Here is a 21,251-nt window from a genome sequence, read left to right as displayed (position 1 = left end):
GGGCTTCATGTAGGAAGTGGTGCTTGAGCTGCATTTTGAAGGAAGAGAGGGTTTCTAGGAAGTAGAGCTGAGGAGGGAGTCCATTTCAGGCATAGGGGAGCGGGGTGGGGCAGCCATCACAAATGCAAGGAGTCCTCAGACTTAAACCTGCTGTGTGACCATGGGCAAGTTACTTAACTTCTATGAGCCTCAGTTTCCTCACCTATAAAATAGGTGATGATAACACCTACCAACTGAACAAATTATTCTAAGGATATAACGAGATTACACATACACACATACAGTGTGCAAAGTGTTTTGCAAGCCTTAAAACCATATACGTGTGAACTATTTTTAATAGTGTTCATATAACTGGTGTCGTTATTAATGAGGTTCTTCATTCTAGTGCAATATGGAAGGAGTGATACTGAGCATGTGGGAGGAAGAATAAGGAATTTTCAGTTAATTGGGAGCAGGGGACTTCACATGATAAGGTAGCATTTCCCACGTGTACTTTATGGTTTGCAACGTATTTAGCTCATAACAACCTTATGAGATAGGTAGGGAAGGTATTACTGTTTTTGGTTTGGGGCAGGGAGGGTAATTGGAGTTAAGTGACTTGCCCAAGGTCACACAGGTAAGTGTCTAAGGTTGGATTTAAACTCCCATCTTCCTGACTCTAGGGCCAGTGCTCTCTCTACTTCACCACTTGGCTGCCCTTTAAGGTATTTTATAGTTGGGAAGACCTGGAAATCAGGAATTCTTGGGTTCCTGTTCTTCCTCAGTCATATCCTGGCTGTGTGAACCAGGATGAGTTACATAACCTCTCAGTGATCAAACTCAGGATAGAAACGTGCTCCTCTAAGCCACATAAGAAACCCCATGGGCCACATATTGACTTAGTTTTAAAATTTTGAGGCAGCAAGGTGGTTCAATGGTTAGAGCTCTGGGCCTGGCATCTGGAAGACCTGAGTTCAGATGTGGCCTCAGATACTTACCAGCTTTGTGACCCTGGGCAAGTCACTATTTGCCTCAAGCTACTGGGAAAGGAAATAGCAAACCACTCCAGTATTTTTGCCAAGAAAACTCCATGGACAGTATCGTTCTATCTACAGGATCGCAAAAGTTGAATGTGACTGAACAACAAACAAATCTATGTTTTATCATATTTTTATTTATTTTGTTAAATATTTCCCAATTACATTTTAATCCTTTTCAGGGCACACTCTGGAGTGCTGTGGCCTACACTTGGCCTCGTATTCGATACCTCTGCTATTATAGGCAACTCTAAGGTTTAAAGTTATAGAGAAACTGATAGAGGGAGTTTCCTCAGCTGAGAAGTTCCATATACCAATCACAGGTTCCCTCTCTCTCCTCTCTCTCGCCTCTCTCTCTCTCTCTCTCCCCTCCCTTCCTTCTCTCTTTTCTTCTCTCCTGTCTCTCTCTCCTTTCCTCTCCTCTCTCTTCTTCTCTTCTCTCTCTTCTCTTCTTCCCTCCTCTCTCTCTTCTCTTATTCTCTCCTCTCTTTTCTCTCTTCTCTCTCCTTCCTTCTGTCTCTTTTCTTTGTCTCCCCTTTCTCTCTCTCCTTCTCTCTCTTCTTCACTACTCTCTTCTTTTCTTTCCCCTCTCTCTTTCTCTCCACCCTTCTTCCCCTCCTTCTTCTCTCTCTTTCTTTCTCTCCCTCCTCTCTCTCCCCTCTTCTCTCCTTTCTCTCTCTCCTCTCTTTTCTTTGTCTCTGCTCTCTGTCTCCTTCTCTCTCTTTCCATCTTCCTCCTCCTTTTCTCTCTTGGTTTTTTTTTTTCTTCTTACAGTTAGCTATTAAGCAACACAACCGGGGCAAGCATCTTAGTTTACTGGCTCCCAGTTTTAGCACACCTCCTTCCTGCTGAGCACTGGTCGCATTTTGACCCTGATCCTAGGAGAGATTGGCACACTCCAATTCCAGTGTCCAGTCTGAAAGCCATGGGCCTAACCCTCCCCCCTTTTCACCATTAAAGACTAATAATAAATAGACATTTATGTAGCCCTCTTATAGTTTGCAAAGCTCATTACATATATTATCTCATTGGATAATCTCACCAAACCCTGTGAAATAGGTTTTATGGGTAGTATAATCCCCATTTTACAGATGAGAAGACCTAGGCTCAGCGAGGTTAAGGGACTTATCCTTGGTCACACAGCTAGTAAGTATCAGAGGTAGGATTCCAAACCAGGATTTAGTATCTCCAGGTCCAACATTCTATCTACCATAATTCACTACCTTCTAAGCAAATATCTCATGAATGGTTAAGCCAAATATGAGATAAGAACATGCAGATTTTTATTCTTTCTCCATCCTCCACTCTTCCCTTAGCACCCCTTAGTGAAGGGACTTGCCAAGGGGAAGTATGTTCCGCCATGTTCTTGGGTACCCCCACTGAGTTCTGCTTGGACTCTAAGCCATTCTAGTTTTTAGTATACTCACAAAACAGATATTCCACACAGAACTCCACATGTATACTTGCCTCCCTATCTTTGAGGTTTCCCCTCATCTCAGGCCTAAGGCATGGAAGGAGGCAATGAGGCATCATGGACCACACCAGAGACAGCAACAGGCCAGGAGTCAGGGCATTTAAAACCTTGTAGGTAGAGAGATGCTTCAGAGGCACAGAGTGTGTTAGGTGGTATGGGGGTAGGTAGGTGACTCAGAGGGATTTGCCCCCATACTGCTATCCCCATCTACCCCACTCTGGCTGACTTTGTTTTCCTCTTCCTCCACAGTCCCCCCAGAGGATCCTACAATTGATGGGGGCCCTGTCATCCTGCTCCGGGCAGGGACACCCTACAACTTGACATGCCGAGCTTGCAGTGCCAAACCTGCTGCCACCATCATTTGGTTCCGGGATGGGACGCAGCAGGAGGGGGCTATGACCACAACGGTAAGGTTCTAGGTCCCATCTTACCTGCCTAGCCTGAGTCTCAGGGTCACCTTTCATGCCTGCCCTGAATTTGGACTTACAATCAGACCCCACCTCACCCTCCTCATCTACTGGGTCCCATCTCAATGATAAATTGAGATTAAACAGTAAGAAAGATATACAGAATGCCTTTGTACTCTCCATAGACTGCCCTTATCCTCTATTTCCAAGTTTATTTTATATTAAAAGTTGTCTGACCCTTACACATCTAGGGCATTCTTCCACCTTTGTGACTTTGTTCAGATGGGTGGATTATTCTTGTCTTACTTTGATTTTTTTGCCTTTCTTCCAACACCCCAACCCCACCACCAGGAGGTGCTAAAAGATGGAAAGAGGGAGACCACGATCAGCCAGCTACTCATCTATCCCACCGATTTGGACATTGGGCGTGTCTTCACCTGCCGAAGCACCAACGAGGCCATCCCTGGTGGGAAGGAGACCTCTATCGAGCTCAACGTGCATCGTGAGCCTGGGCAACATGGGGGTGGTGTGGGTCTGGGGGAATATGGAGGAGCAGGATTGCTGTCGGTAGAGGAAATAAAGTATAGTAGAAAAAGCTCCGGATTTAGAGTCAGAATATGAGAGTTTAAATCCCTAGGCAGATAGGTAGATAGAATCCAGACTTGGCATTGGGAAGACCTGAGTATAAATCATGCCTCAGGTATTTATTAGCTGTGTGACTCCGGGCAAGTCATTTAACATCTATCTGCCTTAGTTTCCTCATCTATAAAATGGTCATCTAACAGCATCTACCTCCTAGGGTTATTGTGAGAATCAATTGAGTTAACCTATTTAAAGCACTTTGCAATTCCTAAAGTTCTATATAAATTCTAACTTAGTCTCCTTCTCCTCCTCCTCCTTCTTCCTCCTCTTCATTCTTTCTTCTTCTCCTTCTCCTCCTCTCCTTCTCCTTGTTTTTCCTTCTCCTCCTTCTTCTCCTTCTCTTCTTCTTCTTCTTTTTCTCCTCCCCCTCCTCCTCCTCCTTCTCTTTTTCCTCCTTCTCCTTCTTTCGTCTTCTCCTCCTTCTCCTTCTTTCTCCTCCTCTCCTCCTTGTTTTTCTTTTTACTCCTCCTCCTCCTCCTCTTCTTCTTCTTCTTCTTCTTCTTCTTCTTCTTCTTCTTCTTCTTCTTCTTCTTCTTCTTCTTCTTCTTCTTTCTTGTTATTGTTGTTATTATTACACATGTGACCTTGGAGAAATAAATCATTTCCCTTCACCTGTAAAATGAGAGGTTTGAACTAGATGACCTGTTTAGCTCTAAAAGCACATGATTTGGGAAAATCAAGGGTAGGGCAGGAGAAGCATGGCCCTATATAACCATCCCTCCTGAGCAGTCTGGGCAAAGGCCTGCAATGATGACCACGCTACCTAGAGTGACCGAATTCCAGAGCTGAAAGGTGCCTCAGAGGCCATCAAGTCCAGCTTCTACCCAAGCAGATTAACTCTCTGCGGCATCCTTGGCAAGTGGTCATCTGGCCTGTGCTTGAAAACCTCCGATAAGGGGGAACTCCCTAGCTCTGGAGGAGACCTATTCCGCCTTGAGAATTCCCCTTTGGGGACAGAAAAAGAAGGGCAATGATTTTGGCCAGTTTGGGAGGATGGTTAGCCCTGAATTCCAAGGTGGGGGGATAGCAATGGGGACTGGAAGGTTAGCCTTGCTCTAAGTGAGGAGTGACCGTCCTTCTGATTGAAGCAACATCGCCGCCTAGTGACAACTATGTGTAATTGTACCCACAGAAGCGTCCATTCTGAATCTTGCACTTTTTTACGAAATCATAGAATTTAGAATTGTAAGGCACTTTGGAAATCTTCTAGTCCGTTTCATTTTATGATTGAGGAAAAATGAGGCCCAGAGATGTTAATTCAACTCAACTCAAATAACTTGCCCAGGGTAACCCAGGTAGCAGAGCTGGGATTTGAACCCAGGTCTTCTAACTTCAAATCCAGGGCTCCTTCTTCTCTATCACATTCATTCTACCCACAACGAACATTTTCATTGAGCATTTACTGTCTGCAACACGTTTACTAAGAGCCAAGTGAGATGTCTTATTTATATAAGACACAGTCCCTCCCCTTAGGTGATTTATTTAATATTCCTAGGTATCAGTAAAATGGGGGCTCTGTATGCGTGTGTGTGTGTGTGTGTGTGTGTGTGAGAGAGAGAGAGAGAGAGAGAGAGAGAGAGAGAGAGAGAGAGAGATAGACAGGGAGAGAGAGGGAGAGAGAGAGAGAGAGAGAGAGAGAGAGAGAGAGAGAGAGAGAGATGTTGGACTAGATACCCGCTAAGGTTCTTTCTACTTCTGAATTTATGGCTTTTCTCCTCATGGACTTTTAAGTATACATCTTTATTTTCAGTCCCTTAAAGGCCATGAAGGCAACAATCCCTTGGGGATAGGGGTAAGGAAGGTAATTTATTCAATGCCGTTCATAAATTTAGAACCTAGGTTCTTGATTTTCTTGCCCTGTGTGTCTGCCCTGGTGTGTGTGTGCGGGGCAGGAAATGGGGGAAGTGGGGAGAAGGACAGGAAGGCTTCCTTTCAGATTTGACTAGTCCTAACTTCCTTCCTCCATCCTATTATGTAGACCCACCCACTGTGACCCTGTCCATCCAACCCCAGACTGTGCAGGAAGGGGAGCGAGTTGTCTTCACCTGCCAGGCCACAGCTAACCCTGAAATTCAAGGCTACAGGTGATGGAAGAGGGAAGGGGGCTGGGGTGGGCACTGAGCGAGAGGAAAGTGGGTTCAAAGAGAGACTGAAATACAGGTGACACTGGGGAGAGCAACATGTTTTAGAAGGATAGTGGGGAAAAAAAGGATCAGGGGTAGAAGAGAGAGGAGGAGATGGGGAGGGGACCTGGGGATAGAGACATAAGCAAAGAGGGATATCTATGAACAGTCAGGCTGGCAAGAGGGTATGGTATAAAGGAATCTGATCTCCCTTTTCTCTTGTCCCACAGGTGGGCCAAGGGTGGAATTCTAATTGAAGATGCGCATGAGAGTCGCTATGAGACAAAGGTTGATTACTCCTTTTTTACGGAGCCTGTGTCCTGTGAGGTCCACAATGATGTAGGCAGCACCAATGTCAGCACACTGGTGGATGTCCACTGTAAGTATCAATGGTTTGGGAACATGGGAGTGAACCAGACTAGGATGGCCAGAAAGCCTGAAGGCCAGTGGATCTTGGGTGTGATCTGAAGTCACTTCCTGAGTAGAGATGGCCTTAGAAGAAGGAAAAGGAAAAGGAGAAAGGAGTCCAAATTTATCTCCTTTCTGGCTCCTTCCCTCACTTCTCTCCTCTCCCCTACTGGGTCCAGGCTGTTTGAGAGAAGAAGGGATTGAGGAAAGATTTAAGAGAAGCTGAAAAACAATAGAATTAGGGGAGGAGAGTGAGTAGGACAAGAGAAATCAAGGTAGTTGGGAAGGTGTACCCTGATGAGATGGGGACCCTAACAAGCCCCTCCTTTCCACTTCAGTTGCCCCCCGGATTGTGGTTGACCCCAAACCTACAACCACAGACATAGGCTCTGATGTGACCATCACATGCGTGTGGGCTGGCAATCCTCCTCTCACCCTTACCTGGACCAAGAAGGACTCCAACATGGTAACACCCCTTTCTGGACATCCAGGGGAGCTCAGGGTTGGGATGTATATGTTGGAGTAGAGAGTCCCTATCACACGTCTTAAACTTTGGACCAGGGTAGGCAATTTTATGTAATGGATAGCATGCTAGACTGGGAATCTGGAAGGCCTGAGTTAGAATCCCACCTTAGACACTCACTAGCTGTGTGACAATGGCCGAGTCATCTCTCCACCCAAACTCGTATACAGATGGAAGTAATAATAGCACCTATTTTACAGGGTTGCTTTGAGGATCACATGAGTTGATAGATGTAAAGTGCTTTGACAAACTTGAACTATGTAAGTGTCAACTGTTATTGAAATATTGTGTGGAGCATGGGAGAGAACCCCAGAGAGTAGCTGGGCTCGGTCAAAGGCGACAGGAGGAACAGAATGATTAGTGCCAGTGAGAGAAGGGTATGGGGAAGGTCTGGACTGGGGCATGCCCTGGATACCTCATCTCAGGATGATGAAGATGCTGGTGTCTTAGAAGAACAAAAATTAATACTAATTGGTTCTTTGGGGGAAGATTAAAATAATTCTTGTGCTTCACCTTAGAGAAGGAAAAAAAAATCATATCTGAGAGATTGAACCTAAATTGTAGCAAGGGGGATTTTGGTCAGATAGAAGGAAGAGCCTCTTGCCTGATTGGGTCAGGAAACCTAGGTATGGGCAACTGCAGGAGGCTAGGAATTTACCCCAACTAAAAGAAAGACATTGTTCCCTCTCTCGGAACTGAACTGGAGAGAGAGAGACAGAGAGAGACACAGACACAGAGACAGAGATAAACACAGACAGAGACAGACAGAGAGAGACAGAGACAGAGAGAGAAACAGAGAGAGAGAGAGAGAGACAGAGTCAGAGACAGAGAGAAAGGGTTTGTAGTCTTTAGGGTCCTTTCCAGCTCTGGGATTCACCAATTCCCTTTCCTACTTTTCACTCTGATGCTGTGGAACCTTGAATTGTTCAAGGAAAACAGGCATCCTGGCTCCACTCCTGAGGGTGCTCTCTCTGACCAGGTCTTAAGCAACAGTAACCAGCTTTACCTGAAGTCAGTAACCCAGGCAGATGCGGGCATCTATACCTGCAGGGCCATTGTGCCTCGGATTGGTGTGGCTGAGCGAGAAGTGGCACTGTTTGTAAATGGTGAGCTGAGTGTTGGGTGAGAGGTGGGTGGGTGGGGACCCTGGGGGCTGAGGCACAAGGAGTACAGATGCCTCACTTTGCCCTGGTCTCTCTGTCTCCTAGGGCCCCCCATCATCTCCAGCGAGGCTGTGCAATATGCTGTTCGTGGGGATGGTGGCAAAGTGGAGTGTTTCATTGGGAGCACACCACCCCCTGACCGAATTGTGAGTAGTGGGGAGGCTGGTTGGGACCTTATTCCATGGGAAAGAGGCTCATCTTGGCACTCAATCTATTCCTTACCCTTCCACCACTCTTTTTCCCTTCCCCAATTTCTTCTTCTCTGTCCTTTTCTGTCCTTCCTATTTCAACTCTTTTTCTTTTCTTATTAAGTTTTCACCCTAATATTTTCCATTCCTTTTTCATTTTTTCCTCTTCCTCTCTTGTGCCTTTTCCCTTTTTTTCTTTTGCCCCTTTTTACCTCCTCTCCTGTCTTTCTTCCTACTCTTTCTCACCAGCCCTCTTCTGCTTCCCCCCCATGCCCCTCCCCCTCACTCTGAGCCATTAATTCCTTCCGTGACCATTAACCGTCAAACCCCTCATCACATTTAATGACCATTTGGCTAACTCCAGGGCTGCACGGGGACACTTCATTACCACGGCAGCCTGGGCTGCAGGAATGATAGGCTCCCAGGGGGATGTTCCTTTGCACATCCGGGAGGATTTATCCCTGGAAAAGAGCCAGATCCCAGCAGCTAACATAACCCCGATCCTGGGCTCCCAGGGAGTGGAGGAGCTGATTCTGGACTAGACCTCCCAGCTAGGGAGCACAAGTGGGGTGCTATTGGAAGCTAATGCTCTTGGACTGACCTGTTCTTGTAATCTATAGATTCGTTTAAAGGGCAACTTAGTGCAGAGTTGTCCAAATTTCTAAGTTGGGGGTTAAGGTAGAAATTAAGGGTAAGGTTAATTATATAGTTAAGTTTGGGGTTAGAGTTAGGTTAAGGCTATGTTTGAAGTTGTGGCTAACTGGCTCTAACATTAGTATTGGGTCGGGGTTAAAGCTAGGCTTAATTGATTAGGTTAAATGTTAGGTTGAGGATAAGGTTACTACAGTGAAGGTTGTTACTGGTTTGCGGTAAGGGTTAACACTAAGTGAGGCCACTAGGTGGGGCAGTGGATAGAGCCCCTGGCCTGGAATCAGGGAGACCTGACTTCAAATCAGTCTTAGACACTTACTGGCTGTGTGACTCTGGGCAAGTCATTTAACCCTATTGGCCTCAGTTTCCTCATATGTAAAATAAGCTGGAGAAGGAAATTGCAAACCTATCCAGTATCTGCCAAGAAAACCCCAAATGGGGTCACAAAGAGTCGGACACAACTGAAAAATGACTAAATAACAATGATGCTAAGTGTAAGATGGAGATTCATTTTAGGATCAGTGTTGGGTTTATGGTTAGTTGGAGGATTACATTACATTTGAATTGGGGTTAAATATTGTAACTCTCAAAATGAATGGAGGTTCAGGGGGCAAGGATATGAAGCAGAAAAGCTTAGGGGTACACACCTGCTACTGCTCCTTGACGTCTTTCCTCCTCACTTTCCTAGGCTTGGGCCTGGAAGGAGAACTTCCTGGAGGTGGGGACTCTGGAGAGGTACACTGTGGAGAGGACCAACTCAGGCAGTGGGGTACTTTCCACCCTGACCATCAACAATGTTATGGAGGCTGACTTCCAGACCCACTACAACTGCACAGCCTGGAATAGCTTTGGGCCAGGCACAGCCATTATCACATTGGAGGAGAAAGGTAGGAAGAGATGGGGAAAGAGTAGGGAGGGGAGGGTGGAGAGGTGCTGGCAGGTCACAGGCATTTCTCTCCAGAAGCAGGACATGTGGCAGGATTCAGTCACCATCCTCTTCTGTCCTGAGCTGTGACAGGAGGGACAGAACAATTAGTGTCAGTGGGAGGAGGGTATGGAGAAGGTCTGGATTGGGGTCATGTCCTGGATACCACATCTCAGGATGAAATGAGAATGCTGGTGTTTTGGAAGGACAGAAATAAATAGTAATTGGTTCTTTGGGGGAAGATGAAAATAGTTGGTCGGAACCCTGAACTATATATTTAGAATCAGGATGGGAAGGGAAATAAGCTTCCGAGGGGGAAAGTGAATAGCACAGTACCTAGCACATAGTAGGTACTTAATAAATGTATATTAATTATTGATTGGTTGAATAAAAAGACCCTATCTTTGTGTTCCAGGATCTCCTGGTTGCAAAAATCACAGAATTTCAATGCTAGAATAGATGTCAGTGGCCATGTAGCCCAACACTGTCCCAAATTCCTTCAACTGCATACTCCACAAAAGGTCATCCAGCCTCCAATGGATGGTAGTATTCAAAGATATTCAGTATTGTTCTAAGGTGCCCAGTGAGGAGGAACTTGCTATTTCCCAAGGCAGTTTATACTACTTTGGAATAACTAATTGTTAATAAGTTTTTCTTTACATCAGCCTGAAAAATCTGCCCCTTGACAAGTTCTACCCACTGCTGCTAGTTCTTTCTGCCCTCTGGACCCAACAAAGCCAATCTAATCCCTCTCGTATTACAGCCTTTCAGACATTTGAAGATAGCTATAAACATGAAAGATCCCCAGGTCCTCCAACCTGCCTTCATATGGCACAAATTCAAGGCCCCTCTCTGACCTGGTGGTAGCCCTCTCTTTAATGTCAGGATAAATAGAAAGGGTTCTGACTTAAGGGAAGCTTACAATCTGATGAAGAAGACTTGGTCTCTGAACCCAGGAGCTCCCATTGTGATAGAGAAAATAGTATACCTCACTTGGAAAGTTACTTGAGATCACATGAAGGGACACATTGACATGGGCATTTAAAAATGCCTGCACAGGAAAGTCCTAGTGTGAGTAATGAGGAGGGGGATGCATTAGGGGAGGCTTTTGGAAGAAAAGGAATCTTGGACAAGATCTGAAATGAAACGCAATTCCAAGGAAGAGGTCAGAGAGGGAGACAAGTTTCTAGGTCTATTCTCAGATATAGAGAGAAGCTACAGCTATGGGCTAATGGCCCACAGGAGGTTAAACCCAAGCTTATTGGTTGGGGGGGGGGGGTCAGTCAAGCCACAAGCATTTATTAAGTGCTTACTACATAAATGCTCAATGCCCACCTAAGAAAGGAGTGGATAGACAAACAGATATGGCTTGAAGAACAATGGTCTAGCTTTGCTGGCAGATGAAGAGAGGGAATGGGATAAACTGATTAATCCAGGCCTAGACACAAATACAAAGGTGGGATGGGGGCATTCTGGGAAGATGGTCAGAAATTTCCAGGCTCTCCAGATTTCCTCCACAAACAGAAAATTGCCACAAAATGAACATAGAGAAAAATAAAAGGGAAAAACAGTTGTCCTCCTAAAATAACTTGAGAGGACCTTAGAAAAGACAGGGTCTCCAGGGGCCGAGGTTTGACCTTAGTGAAATGTAGACATCTCCAGGCTGACTCAGCTGAATCAACAACCAGTAGGTCCTGAGGGCAGCTCCAGACCAGGCCTCAAGAAATTTCACCTCACAAACTTTCACCTCACAGGTGAAAAGGTCTAATTGTTAGGAAGTTTTTACTAAAATCTGCCTTGACACATTCCACATGTTACTCCTAGTTCTACCTTTGAGGCCGACTCTAATCCCTGTTCCATATAAGAGTCCTTCAGATACTTGAAGATATCTGTTAAATAAACTCTAAGTCTTTTCTTCAGGTTAAACATCCCTTGTCCCTTTTACTATTAAACATTGTTTAAGCCCCTACTGAGAGGAAGGGGCTGTGGTTGGCAATGAAGTGGTTTTTTCCTCAGAGAACTTACATTCCCCTATACTCTAGTAACTAAGTCCCTGGATAGATTGTAAGCTCCCTAAGGGCAGGGAAGATATCTCATGTAAACTTTGCACCTTCATCAGCACCTAGGACAGCGCCCTGCACACGCTAGGTATTATTAATACATTTTTGTTGTATCCTGTTTGACAGCCATTCTAACTCTAGCACCAATTCTCACTTAGTTTCAACTCTAACCCTAATCTTAGAACCATACCAAAGCCTGGTTCAGGTTTTAGTCAATCCTAAACCCAGTCCCAACCTTTACTTTCCCCCTAAAACTAATCCTAATGTTAAACCTTAATATAAACCAGTGATGTCAAACAGAAATATAAATGGCTCCCTGCACAGCATACCAAATATTGACTTAGAAAGCTTCACATTAACATTATTTACTTTGTATTGCATTTTTATTCATTTTGTTAAACATTTCCCAATTACATTTTAATTTGGTTTAGGCCCTACCTGGGAGTTTTGCCTGATTTGGAGGGACAGGCTGCAAGTTTGACATCTCTGAAAACCCCATGCCAACTCTAAATTTAAACATAAACATAATTTGAAAGCTATTTGCGGTATCACCTAAAATTTGCTTAAGCCTAGTTTGAGTCCAAATTCAACTCTAATTTGAACTGTGACCCCAAATTTAACCTTAATTCTGATGCCAGACTGAACACCTACCACAAATATAACCCTTAGCCTCACCCCCAAACTAAACCCTCTCCTCAAGTTTAGCCCTTGGCCCTGATCCCAAAATAAAACTTCATCCCAAACTTAACCCTTGACTGTTACCCCAATATGACCTCAACACTACTCCCCTGCCTTCCTCCACAGAAGTCCTTCCTGTGGGCATCATTGCTGGGGCTACAATCGGTGCAGGAATCCTCCTCATCCTCTTCTTCACTGCCCTTGTCTTCTTCCTCTATAGGCGCCGCAAAGGAAGTGAGTATGGTTTCCAGGTTAAATGGGGGTCCTCCCTTCCACCCCTACTCTGAAACCTCCTTACCAGGCTTCCTTTCCCCTCTATCCTACCCCTCCTCCATTGCTTCTGGACAAAATAGGGATTCTACAAGACCCTCCTTGGGAGTGGGAGTGAGGAGGGAAAAGAAATGACGTCCTTAGCAGAAGATGCCATGGACTGGTTTCAACTAATGCTGGTCCACCTTCCCTTTAACCCTAGGCCGAAAGGATGTAACTCTGAGAAAGTTAGACATCAAGGTGGAAACAGTGAATCGTGAGCCACTCACCCTACACCCTGACCGGGAGGATGACACTGCCAGTGTGTCTACTGCCACCAGAGTTATGAAGGCCATCTATTCGGTGAGGGGCCCAGGGCACAATTCCCTCACCATTTCTCCTACTCGATACTCTTTTACCTGAGCCTAGCCCTTGTATTTTGAAACCACCAGGGAAATTCTGCCCTGGACAGAGTTCTTAGAAAGGGCAGATAAGGCAGACTGCCCTTCAGGCTGCCACATGTATGCCCTTTTGTACCCTGGGGGACATCCCATCCTCACCTTGTGCCTTATTTAGAATTGTAGCTTTTTAAAGCTGGAAAGACCTTAGGACTCATCTAATTGAACGCCTTCATTTTACAGGTAAGGAAACTAAGCCTTAGGGCAGGGAGGTGATTTGCCCAAGGTCCTACTCTGAGTTGGGAGCAGACGAAGGACCAGGTCTCCTGACCTCCCATGTTGGGCATTTGCCACCATTTTATTAGCAGAAGGTGGCATGGCCCTTTGCCTTTGACTACTTAACCCCTTACTCCCATCTACTCTCCTGTCCCCATAGTCATTTAAGGATGATGTGGATCTGAAACAGGACCTTCGCTGCGATGACACCCGAGAAGAGTATGAGATGAAGGTCTGGAGTGGGAGTCCCGGAATTGGCAGGGTCAGGGCGGTGGGGATGGGGAGGTGGGGGAATGAGGGCTATGAGGCAGGTCTGTAGCTATCAGTTTTAATGCCTAGGGGAAGCTCTGTGGGAAGTGACCCAAAATTAATTTTTAAAGACAAGTTCATTTGAAGCAGGGGGATGGGGTGGGCAGATGGGAAACAGGGATTCCAGGACATATTTAAGCCACTCAAGTGGTTACATCAGCCAGGGGCAGAAAGTATAAACCATGTGGGAGCTTTCTATTTTAACTAGTTGTTTTTGATAACTCAATTCTAAGCTAAGCTGTTTCCACACTGCTAAAGGAATATAAGTATCCTTAGCATCTTCTACATTTTGGCACCCTGGGACAGAGCCCTAACCACCTTGCCCTAGCTGGAGCTCTGAGGTGAGACATGGAGTAAGTCAGAGTCAGAGCAGAGTAGGCACTGGGAACATGACCCAGATATGACAGGAGAGGCCTGGCCAGGCCACAGGGATTGGGTCCCAAACCTTAGGAGAAAGTTTCTGTCTAACTGTTCCTGTTTCTCTTCTCCCTCCCCATGTTCTAGGACCCTACCAATGGCTACTACAATGTCCGAGCACATGAAGACCGCCCCTCTTCTCGGGCTGTCCTCTACGCCGACTACCGTGCTCCAGGCCCTGCCCGCTTTGATGCCCGCCCCTCCTCCCGTCTCTCTCATGCCAGCGGCTATGCCCAACTCAGCACCTACACCCGGGGCCCTGCCCCCGACTATGGCCCTGAACCCCCTGCCCCTGGCCCTTCAGCCCCAGGTGGGGGTGAGCAAGCCAATCAACTCTCCTATGAGAACTATGAAAAATTCGGCCCCCATCCCTTCCCTGGGGCAGCCAACTACCCTACTTACCGGCTCGGCTACCCTCAGCCCCCTCCCCCAGGTTTGGAGCGGACCCCCTATGAGGCTTATGACCCCATAGGCAAGTATGCCACAGCTACTCGCTTCTCCTACACATCCCAGCATTCAGACTATGGCCAGAGGTTCCAGCAGAGGATGCAGACTCATGTGTAGGGAGCCTGGGGTGGGTGTCTCTGCGGGGCAGAGGAGAAGGCTCTCTTGACTGTTCCCTGATATTCAGGGGCATTGCCGTTTGCTTCTGTCTTGAACGTATCTTCCCCTCACCCTCAACCCCTGCCCCAGCTCTCCTCCCACTGCTGTTGGGGGGAAGAATATGTGTCTGAAACATCCCCTATCCCAAGGATGGTGCTTCATACCCTGAACACTTGGGACTATCCTGCTCTGTCTCCTTGGGGAGATTTTTCTCTTCTGGTCTGTCCCACTCCCTACTCCTACATCTCCCCCCACCCCACAACATGGAGGCAGGGAGAGTAGGGGCTGGGGAGGTGACAGAGAGTTCAGTTTTGTTCTTGGTGTGTGTCTCTGTCTTTCTGCTCCCCCTACCCCTCTTGTCTCCCTTGAAGTGGGGAATCTTACTTTGGAGGAAAGGGGATGCTGAACAGGAGTGGCCAGGCCATGGGCTAGGGGAGTCCTTAGTAGGGAAGGACAGGAATACCACCAATAATGAGACTCAGGTCAGGAGCCCCTGGTTGGGCCCTCTGCCATTTGCCCTCACGCTCTGAATTTGCCCTATTCCTATATGGAGTCTGGACAAAGAAGCTCAAATTCTAGTTCGAGGGTGACTCTAGTTGCAAGCTCAAATACAATCAAGTTCAACTAGAACCCAAATATTCCCGCAGCTGGCCACTGCTGCTGCTTCTATGTTCCATCCCCTCCATTGGGAACTAGATTTCCCCAGTATCTCCTCATCCAGCCCCATTCCCTTCTGTAGAGGAGGAAAGAGCATTCGACTAGGAGTAAATGGGTTCATGGGTTTAAAGTGATGCTTAGGCCTGTTCCCACCAGCAAATCCATGGCCTGGCAGAGCAGTCAATGATTCAAGGGACAATAGAGGAAACACCAGAAGCTTGGGTCTTAATTCACCAGCAAAGGGGAACAATGTGCTTTGGTGCAGTACCTAGAATTAGCACCAGAGGGAGCCCCGACCTCTCTGTCTTCCCACTACCGCCCACCTCACCACCATCTCCATTAGCCCCATCTCTCCCTAGCTATGCCCTACTTTTTCTTTGTCCTTGGGTGGGAAAGGGGTGCAGAGGGACAGACCAAGGTACTGTGGAGGGTAACCAAGAGCCAGTAGAGTATTTTCATAAATTTCAGGAAACAAAAAACAAACAACAGTGAAACTATCTCCAAAAAAAAGGTGCCCTCCCAAATGTAAGCCCTGACAGAGAAGAGAGGGAGAAGAAAGCCAGAAGCCCAGATGGGCAAGAGTGGCCTCTGTTTCTCACCCAGGAATGGGCATTCTATATCACACTTCCAGTCTCCAAGCACTTTGAATACTTATTTATTCAGGCAGTGGAACCTGTCAAGTGGTCTGACTCACAGGCTGAGTTGCCATAACCTGGAAAAGATTGGTTAGGAAGACCTTTTCCTGAAGGGTAGGAGCTGCCAGGGATAGCCTCAGATGAGTTTTTCTGTTAAAATGTCTTTTGTTTGTTTCTTCTGGCTCAGCCAGAACTTTAATCCACTTTCAGTGCCTTGAACATCAAACTTTTGTTGGCCACCCTGTTGGCAGGAGCCAGGTGCCCCTGACTAATCCTCCTAGGAAGAGAGATTAATACCTAGAAATCACCACCAGGGGAGAACATATGTACCTTTGGGTGGTAGAGTTCTAAAAAGTAACCTCATTCCCCACCCCATCCTCAGGACCCTAAATATTTCAGTCTGTCTACCTGGGACCTGTCCCTCAGTCTCTACCCTTCTAACCAAAGAGAATAGAGCTGGGGGAGTAGGCTTAGACCCTGCCCAAGCCCCCACCTCTCCAACAGAAATAAAAGGTAGGACTCATCATATTCTTTTTGGAGGGGAGAAGCAGCTGTGGAGCCTCTGGTCTATTTCCCATAGATTATTTCCCAGAATGCACTGTGCTCCTTTTTGGTGGTCACTGTTCATTAATCCTGTTCATGTTAACGAGCTACATGCTCATCAGCTATGCGCCATCAACGCCCTTATGGATGGATCTGTGGGATGACATTCACCCAACCTCTCCTGTGTAAGGACAGAGTTCTACTTATGAAGTAGGCCCTGACTCCAAATATACAGGTTACTCATTTACAATTCAAGGGAGGTGCTTGGGGTGGGTCACATATTGGAGACACCTTATGAGTTCCAAACTTCTCCATCTAAAACTTAACTTCCTTTGATGTTGTTCATGAGGAAAGCTCTCTAGGAAGATTTCTTAAAGATATGTGTCTATAAACAAATCCAGCTGTCAATCATCTGGCCTAAAGGAGGGAAAAAATCCAGAGATCCTAGGCGATCTAAATCTGAAAATAATCTGATTGGTTGGATTTTTTAAAATGAAAAAACCAAAGGGTTTTGGCTTAAGAGTGGCCAATGAAGACATGTCAAAAATGTATATTTATCTGTTTCCCTTCTTTCCAGGCTGAGCTCCCAGTGTTTTCTCTATTCAGTTCCAGTGTTAGCCTCTTCCCCTCTATTCCCTCAACCCTGGCTAGGTAATAGGAGTGGAGGAAGCCTCAGGGAAGTGTGGGTAATTTGGTGGGCTCTTGAAATCACTTGAAGAAAGTGGGGCCTGAGTCAACGTGGGGTGGAGGGGAGGGAAGTATCTGAAACTGGACTGAAGCCCAGAGGTGACTTTCCTAGAGGGTTTTTGATGCACTTGGATTATCCAGCTCTAGGTTATTCATCTTACTCTTCAGCCCAGGCAATTCTCCTTCCTCCTCCTTAAACATTGTACTCCTTTGTTGCTTTCACTTCACCAAATGACTTTTTGCTTCAACTATAGATAGCCCTATGGAAGGGAAGGGAGTTTGAGGTTTTCTCCTTTTGCTTGAGCCCAGCTACTGAAAAGGGTCTTTGAAACCCTAAGTCCTTCATCCTGTTCTTCATTCCTGGGGAAGAATTGATCCATATTGGCAGCAAGCTTGGAAAGGAAATAAATAGCTCATATATGTATGTATGTGTGTGTATATACACATATATGTGTATACATATGCATATATACATACATACATATGTATGACTTATGATACCATCTGTCCCCCGTGTGAATTAAAAAACTGAGAATAAGCAAAGAGGTCAATAGGAAAGTCCAATAGCATTCTATCTCCTCTTTGAGTTTTCACTGTGGGGCTTCATCTTTTGGCCTGAAATGGAATGAATTTCCAGAACATCAGGCTACTCTTATATACACACTCATAAACAGAAACACATTCCAAACCTCAAAACAGAATTAATTTTAGATTAGCCATACAGCTTCATTTCTACACTCAGAGTTTAAGGGTAGATTATTACAAAGACATCAGTAAACATTCCTATGCTTAAGAAGGATGGACAAGTACCTCTTTTCTGGAGCTCAAAAATTTGGGGATAGAAGCAAAGGAATTAGAGGTCCTCATAACCTGGAGGGGTGGCGGCTTCCCTCTAGATAATAGGTATGGCCCTTAGAATGAACTGCTCTGTGCAGAAGTATCTAACTCTGAGGTCAAGGACCTGTACTGGTCTGCTTTTGGGAAGGTGAAGTAAAGCAGTGATCTCTCTGTCAGAGGAGATATAAAAAAAGAACAGGAGAAGAGATGATAATAAGGGGAGAAATTGGAAGGAGGAACTAAGGGAACTTTATAGTTTTGTACAATCTTAGATCTTGAAGACACCATTTTACTTGTGCTTTGGATAGGGGTGGTGATATCTTTGGACAAGCACCCTCTCCCAAGTTGGGTAAGGGAAGAGAAGGGTGCTTTATACTATCGTACTGTGCTATGTGGAGTTCAACTTTAGTCATGGCCTTTGTTGTCTATGTCACCATCTTGAATCTCGTGCCCCTTTAAATCTCCCTGCCAAATCCATGGATGGATGTGATCAAAGGTAAACAAAGAATAAGATAGGGTTCACCATAACTAATCACCAGACTAAGAATGAGATAATTGGTTCACCATATTCCATTTTGGGGAGGGGAAAAAGGAAGGTTAGTCTGTCCAGTCTCCTATCCTTAAGAAATATAACTGCTCTCAAGCCCAAGTGAAGAATAACTTCTTTTCCCTAAGATTTCTAGGGGAGTTTTCTTCATCTCTTTTTAATGTTTTGCATGGGGAAAAAGCACAGTGGAGATTCCAGGGCACATTGTTCTGAGATCTCTTTTCCCCTAACCTCTGAACTCCCTGAAGTGGCAATGAGGCAGTCTTCCAATTTGTTTAATCCATGTAGACATCTAAGGTGGCTCATTCAGGTTTAAAAGCTTCACTATGGAGCTGAGTCATCTAGTTTGACATCTAAAAGGCTCACATGACCTGGATTAGTCCTCATTTTGCATGTTTTCTCCCACTCTCACTAGCCATTCTAATTTTTGGGTCGAGTTTCCTAGCTCATGACCCTTGTAAGGGTGTCCTCTTCTCAGAAATTTAATGTCTCTCCTCCCCTTTGCTGTGCAACCTTGGATATCACCATACCACTCTGTGCCTCTGTTGGCCCTTCTGATATATAATGGAGGGAATTGCCTAGATGGAATTTATAAAGCCCTTTTCCCCATGAACATTGGGGTAGGGATTATGAAGTATTGAAATGCACAGGTGTAATGTAATTTGAAAAGCTTTATTTTTGTGAAGAGGTGAGAAAAGAAATTTAACATCCCCTATCCTTCCCACTCCTTGCCTGCCCCCCCACCCATGCCATAATGGCTTCTCCCACTCCTAAATATGTCTCAACAGTGTCCACTACAAGCCATTCCACTCTCTTAGTTTCCATGGGCCACAACCATATTCCTTCTGATAACTGGGTTGAACTTTAGGATTAACTGGGGGTTGGTTGAACTGGACTGGGAGGATTCCAGAATTTTTTAAAGGGGGGAGGGGGGAATCTTGCTTCCTTGCATCACTGTGAGTGGGCTCCAGGTTCTATCCTTGGAGAAATAATTGCTTCAGAGAAGTCACAGGCCATACTGGGCAGTCCTGGTACGAACCTGCCCTTAAAAATAATAATAACAGTAATAATAATAATCACCCACATATAACTGTTAATCATTCTTTGCTCGCCTCCTGACTTTTCTGTGGGCCCTTTCATTGGCTCTATTTCAGAAGGTGCTAATGTCCTGTGGCCCTCCCGATAGAATCAATTCACTGTGGACACTGCCCCCTCCCCCCACCCCATGCTTTACACATGTGGAGATTTCCTGATGCCATACACCCAGAATTCACCTTCACCTAGAAAGGGGGCAGTCTAGCTCCTGATACAATCTCATTAGCAATAGTGACCTGGAAGAGCCGGCCTCCAACCACACGCAAAAAAGAGGATCAGAGCTATGGTTGCCATTTTTGTCTAAGCCTCTATCAGGTTCACATACTTGGTCCCTCTAAAGTTGAAATTCCTTCCCCAGGTCCTCAGTATTAAATGAATGGATCCATGATGATAATTAAGAAAAGAGAAAAAATATATTATTTTTGTTAGGACAAACCATCGTAGATTTTTAGCAATGTGTATCTGTGCATCCCTCACACCTTTTCCTATTCTGCCTTTTTCATTTTCCTTTTTTTTAAATATTATGTACTATATTTTTAGTCTTAAACACACTATATATTATATATATTTAATTTTTTATATATATAAATATAAATGTTAAAAAAAAGAAAAATTGTGTATTCTTTGTCGCATGTGGGAAAAGAGTTTCTGGAAAAGTTGTCGGGTTCTTTGTGAATCATTCTAGATTTAGGGAGTCTAGAGTTTATCAAATGGAGATTCTAAAGGATAATATTCCAGTACTCTGTACCTATGATCTATAGGCCATGGAGAAGGCTTACTTTTTGTTTGTTTTTGCTTCTTAAAAAACATTGATTCTATCCTATCATCAGTCTTAATATCCGAGGGCCAAACTTTGGAATCATTAAGAACCCAAGGAAAGATAAATTAAACGTTCTTCATTTCCAAGATACGATAGTAGTAGAAAAAGTTCTGGCTCTAGAATCCCAAGAGCCTGGGTTCAAATCTCACCAACAATAATAATAGCTTACATTTGTATAGGGCTTTACGTTTTGTGAAATGCTCTATAAGAGAAATAGGTGCTGTTATTATCCCTGTATTTACAAATGAGAAAACTGAGGTACAGAGAGGTTGAGTGACTTGCCCAGGGTCACACAGCTAGTCATGTCCAAGGCCAGATTTGAGTTAAGGTCTTCCTGACTCTTAAGTCCAGTGGTCTATCCACTGCAAAACCTAGCTTGCTCCACATTTAGTATTTACAACTGATGTGACCTTAGGTAAGCCATAATTTTCTTGGACTAACGTTTCCCCATCTTTAAAATGAAGGAGTTGGACTAGATGATTTCTGAGGCCCCTCTCTGATCTATAACCCTGTAAGAGACAAGCACTTAGAATTCTGAAACAATCTGTTACCATCTTAAATTTGGAAGGGCCCCCCAAAGGTCATTTACTGCGACCAAATCATGAGTCTTGTCTATGATGTTCCTCACAAATAGTCAGAACCCAAGCAAAGGGGTCCAGCAATGAACAGCTCACTCACTGCTCTCTGGACACAATTCCTACAGGTTTTGTAACCTTCGTAATATAAGATGATACTATCATCAAAATGGGGGGATCACCTGCATTTTGGCTGGAATTGATAGATCAAATTTTCAAAGTACAAACATCACTTCCAATAGTTTTCCAATGTACCAACAAATTGGATTTATAAAGGTGGAGACATTTCAGTTAAATACAAACAAACAGGACATGGAAGGGGACTTAAAACCCACTATTTGAGAG

The 21,251-nt window shown here is 45.1% G+C and overlaps 1 protein-coding gene across 2 annotated transcripts in view; it reads left to right on the top strand.

Moving 5' to 3' along the window:
* The window catches only part of KIRREL1 (kirre like nephrin family adhesion molecule 1), a 166,018-nt gene extending 145,965 nt beyond the window's left edge, over nt 1-20,053 (top strand). The window contains exons 4-15 of one of the 2 annotated variants that reach the window (XM_036756476.1): nt 2,740-2,897; nt 3,249-3,399; nt 5,518-5,623; nt 5,893-6,041; nt 6,409-6,536; nt 7,573-7,699; nt 7,802-7,902; nt 9,284-9,482; nt 12,385-12,492; nt 12,731-12,870; nt 13,342-13,413; nt 13,995-20,053. In XM_036756476.1, the coding sequence (XP_036612371.1) occupies nt 2,740-2,897; nt 3,249-3,399; nt 5,518-5,623; nt 5,893-6,041; nt 6,409-6,536; nt 7,573-7,699; nt 7,802-7,902; nt 9,284-9,482; nt 12,385-12,492; nt 12,731-12,870; nt 13,342-13,413; nt 13,995-14,471 (1,916 nt within the window). In that variant the 3' untranslated portion in view covers nt 14,472-20,053. The remainder of the gene's footprint in view (nt 1-2,739; nt 2,898-3,248; nt 3,400-5,517; nt 5,624-5,892; nt 6,042-6,408; nt 6,537-7,572; nt 7,700-7,801; nt 7,903-9,283; nt 9,483-12,384; nt 12,493-12,730; nt 12,871-13,341; nt 13,414-13,994) is intronic. The other variant, XM_036756478.1, reaches the window with a different exon arrangement.
* The last annotated feature ends 1,198 nt before the right edge of the window (nt 20,054-21,251 follow it).

Source organism: Trichosurus vulpecula, chromosome 4, assembly GCF_011100635.1.
Source record: "Trichosurus vulpecula isolate mTriVul1 chromosome 4, mTriVul1.pri, whole genome shotgun sequence".
Taxonomy (NCBI): Eukaryota; Metazoa; Chordata; class Mammalia; order Diprotodontia; family Phalangeridae; genus Trichosurus; species Trichosurus vulpecula.
This window is presented reverse-complemented; position numbering and strand designations above follow the sequence as displayed.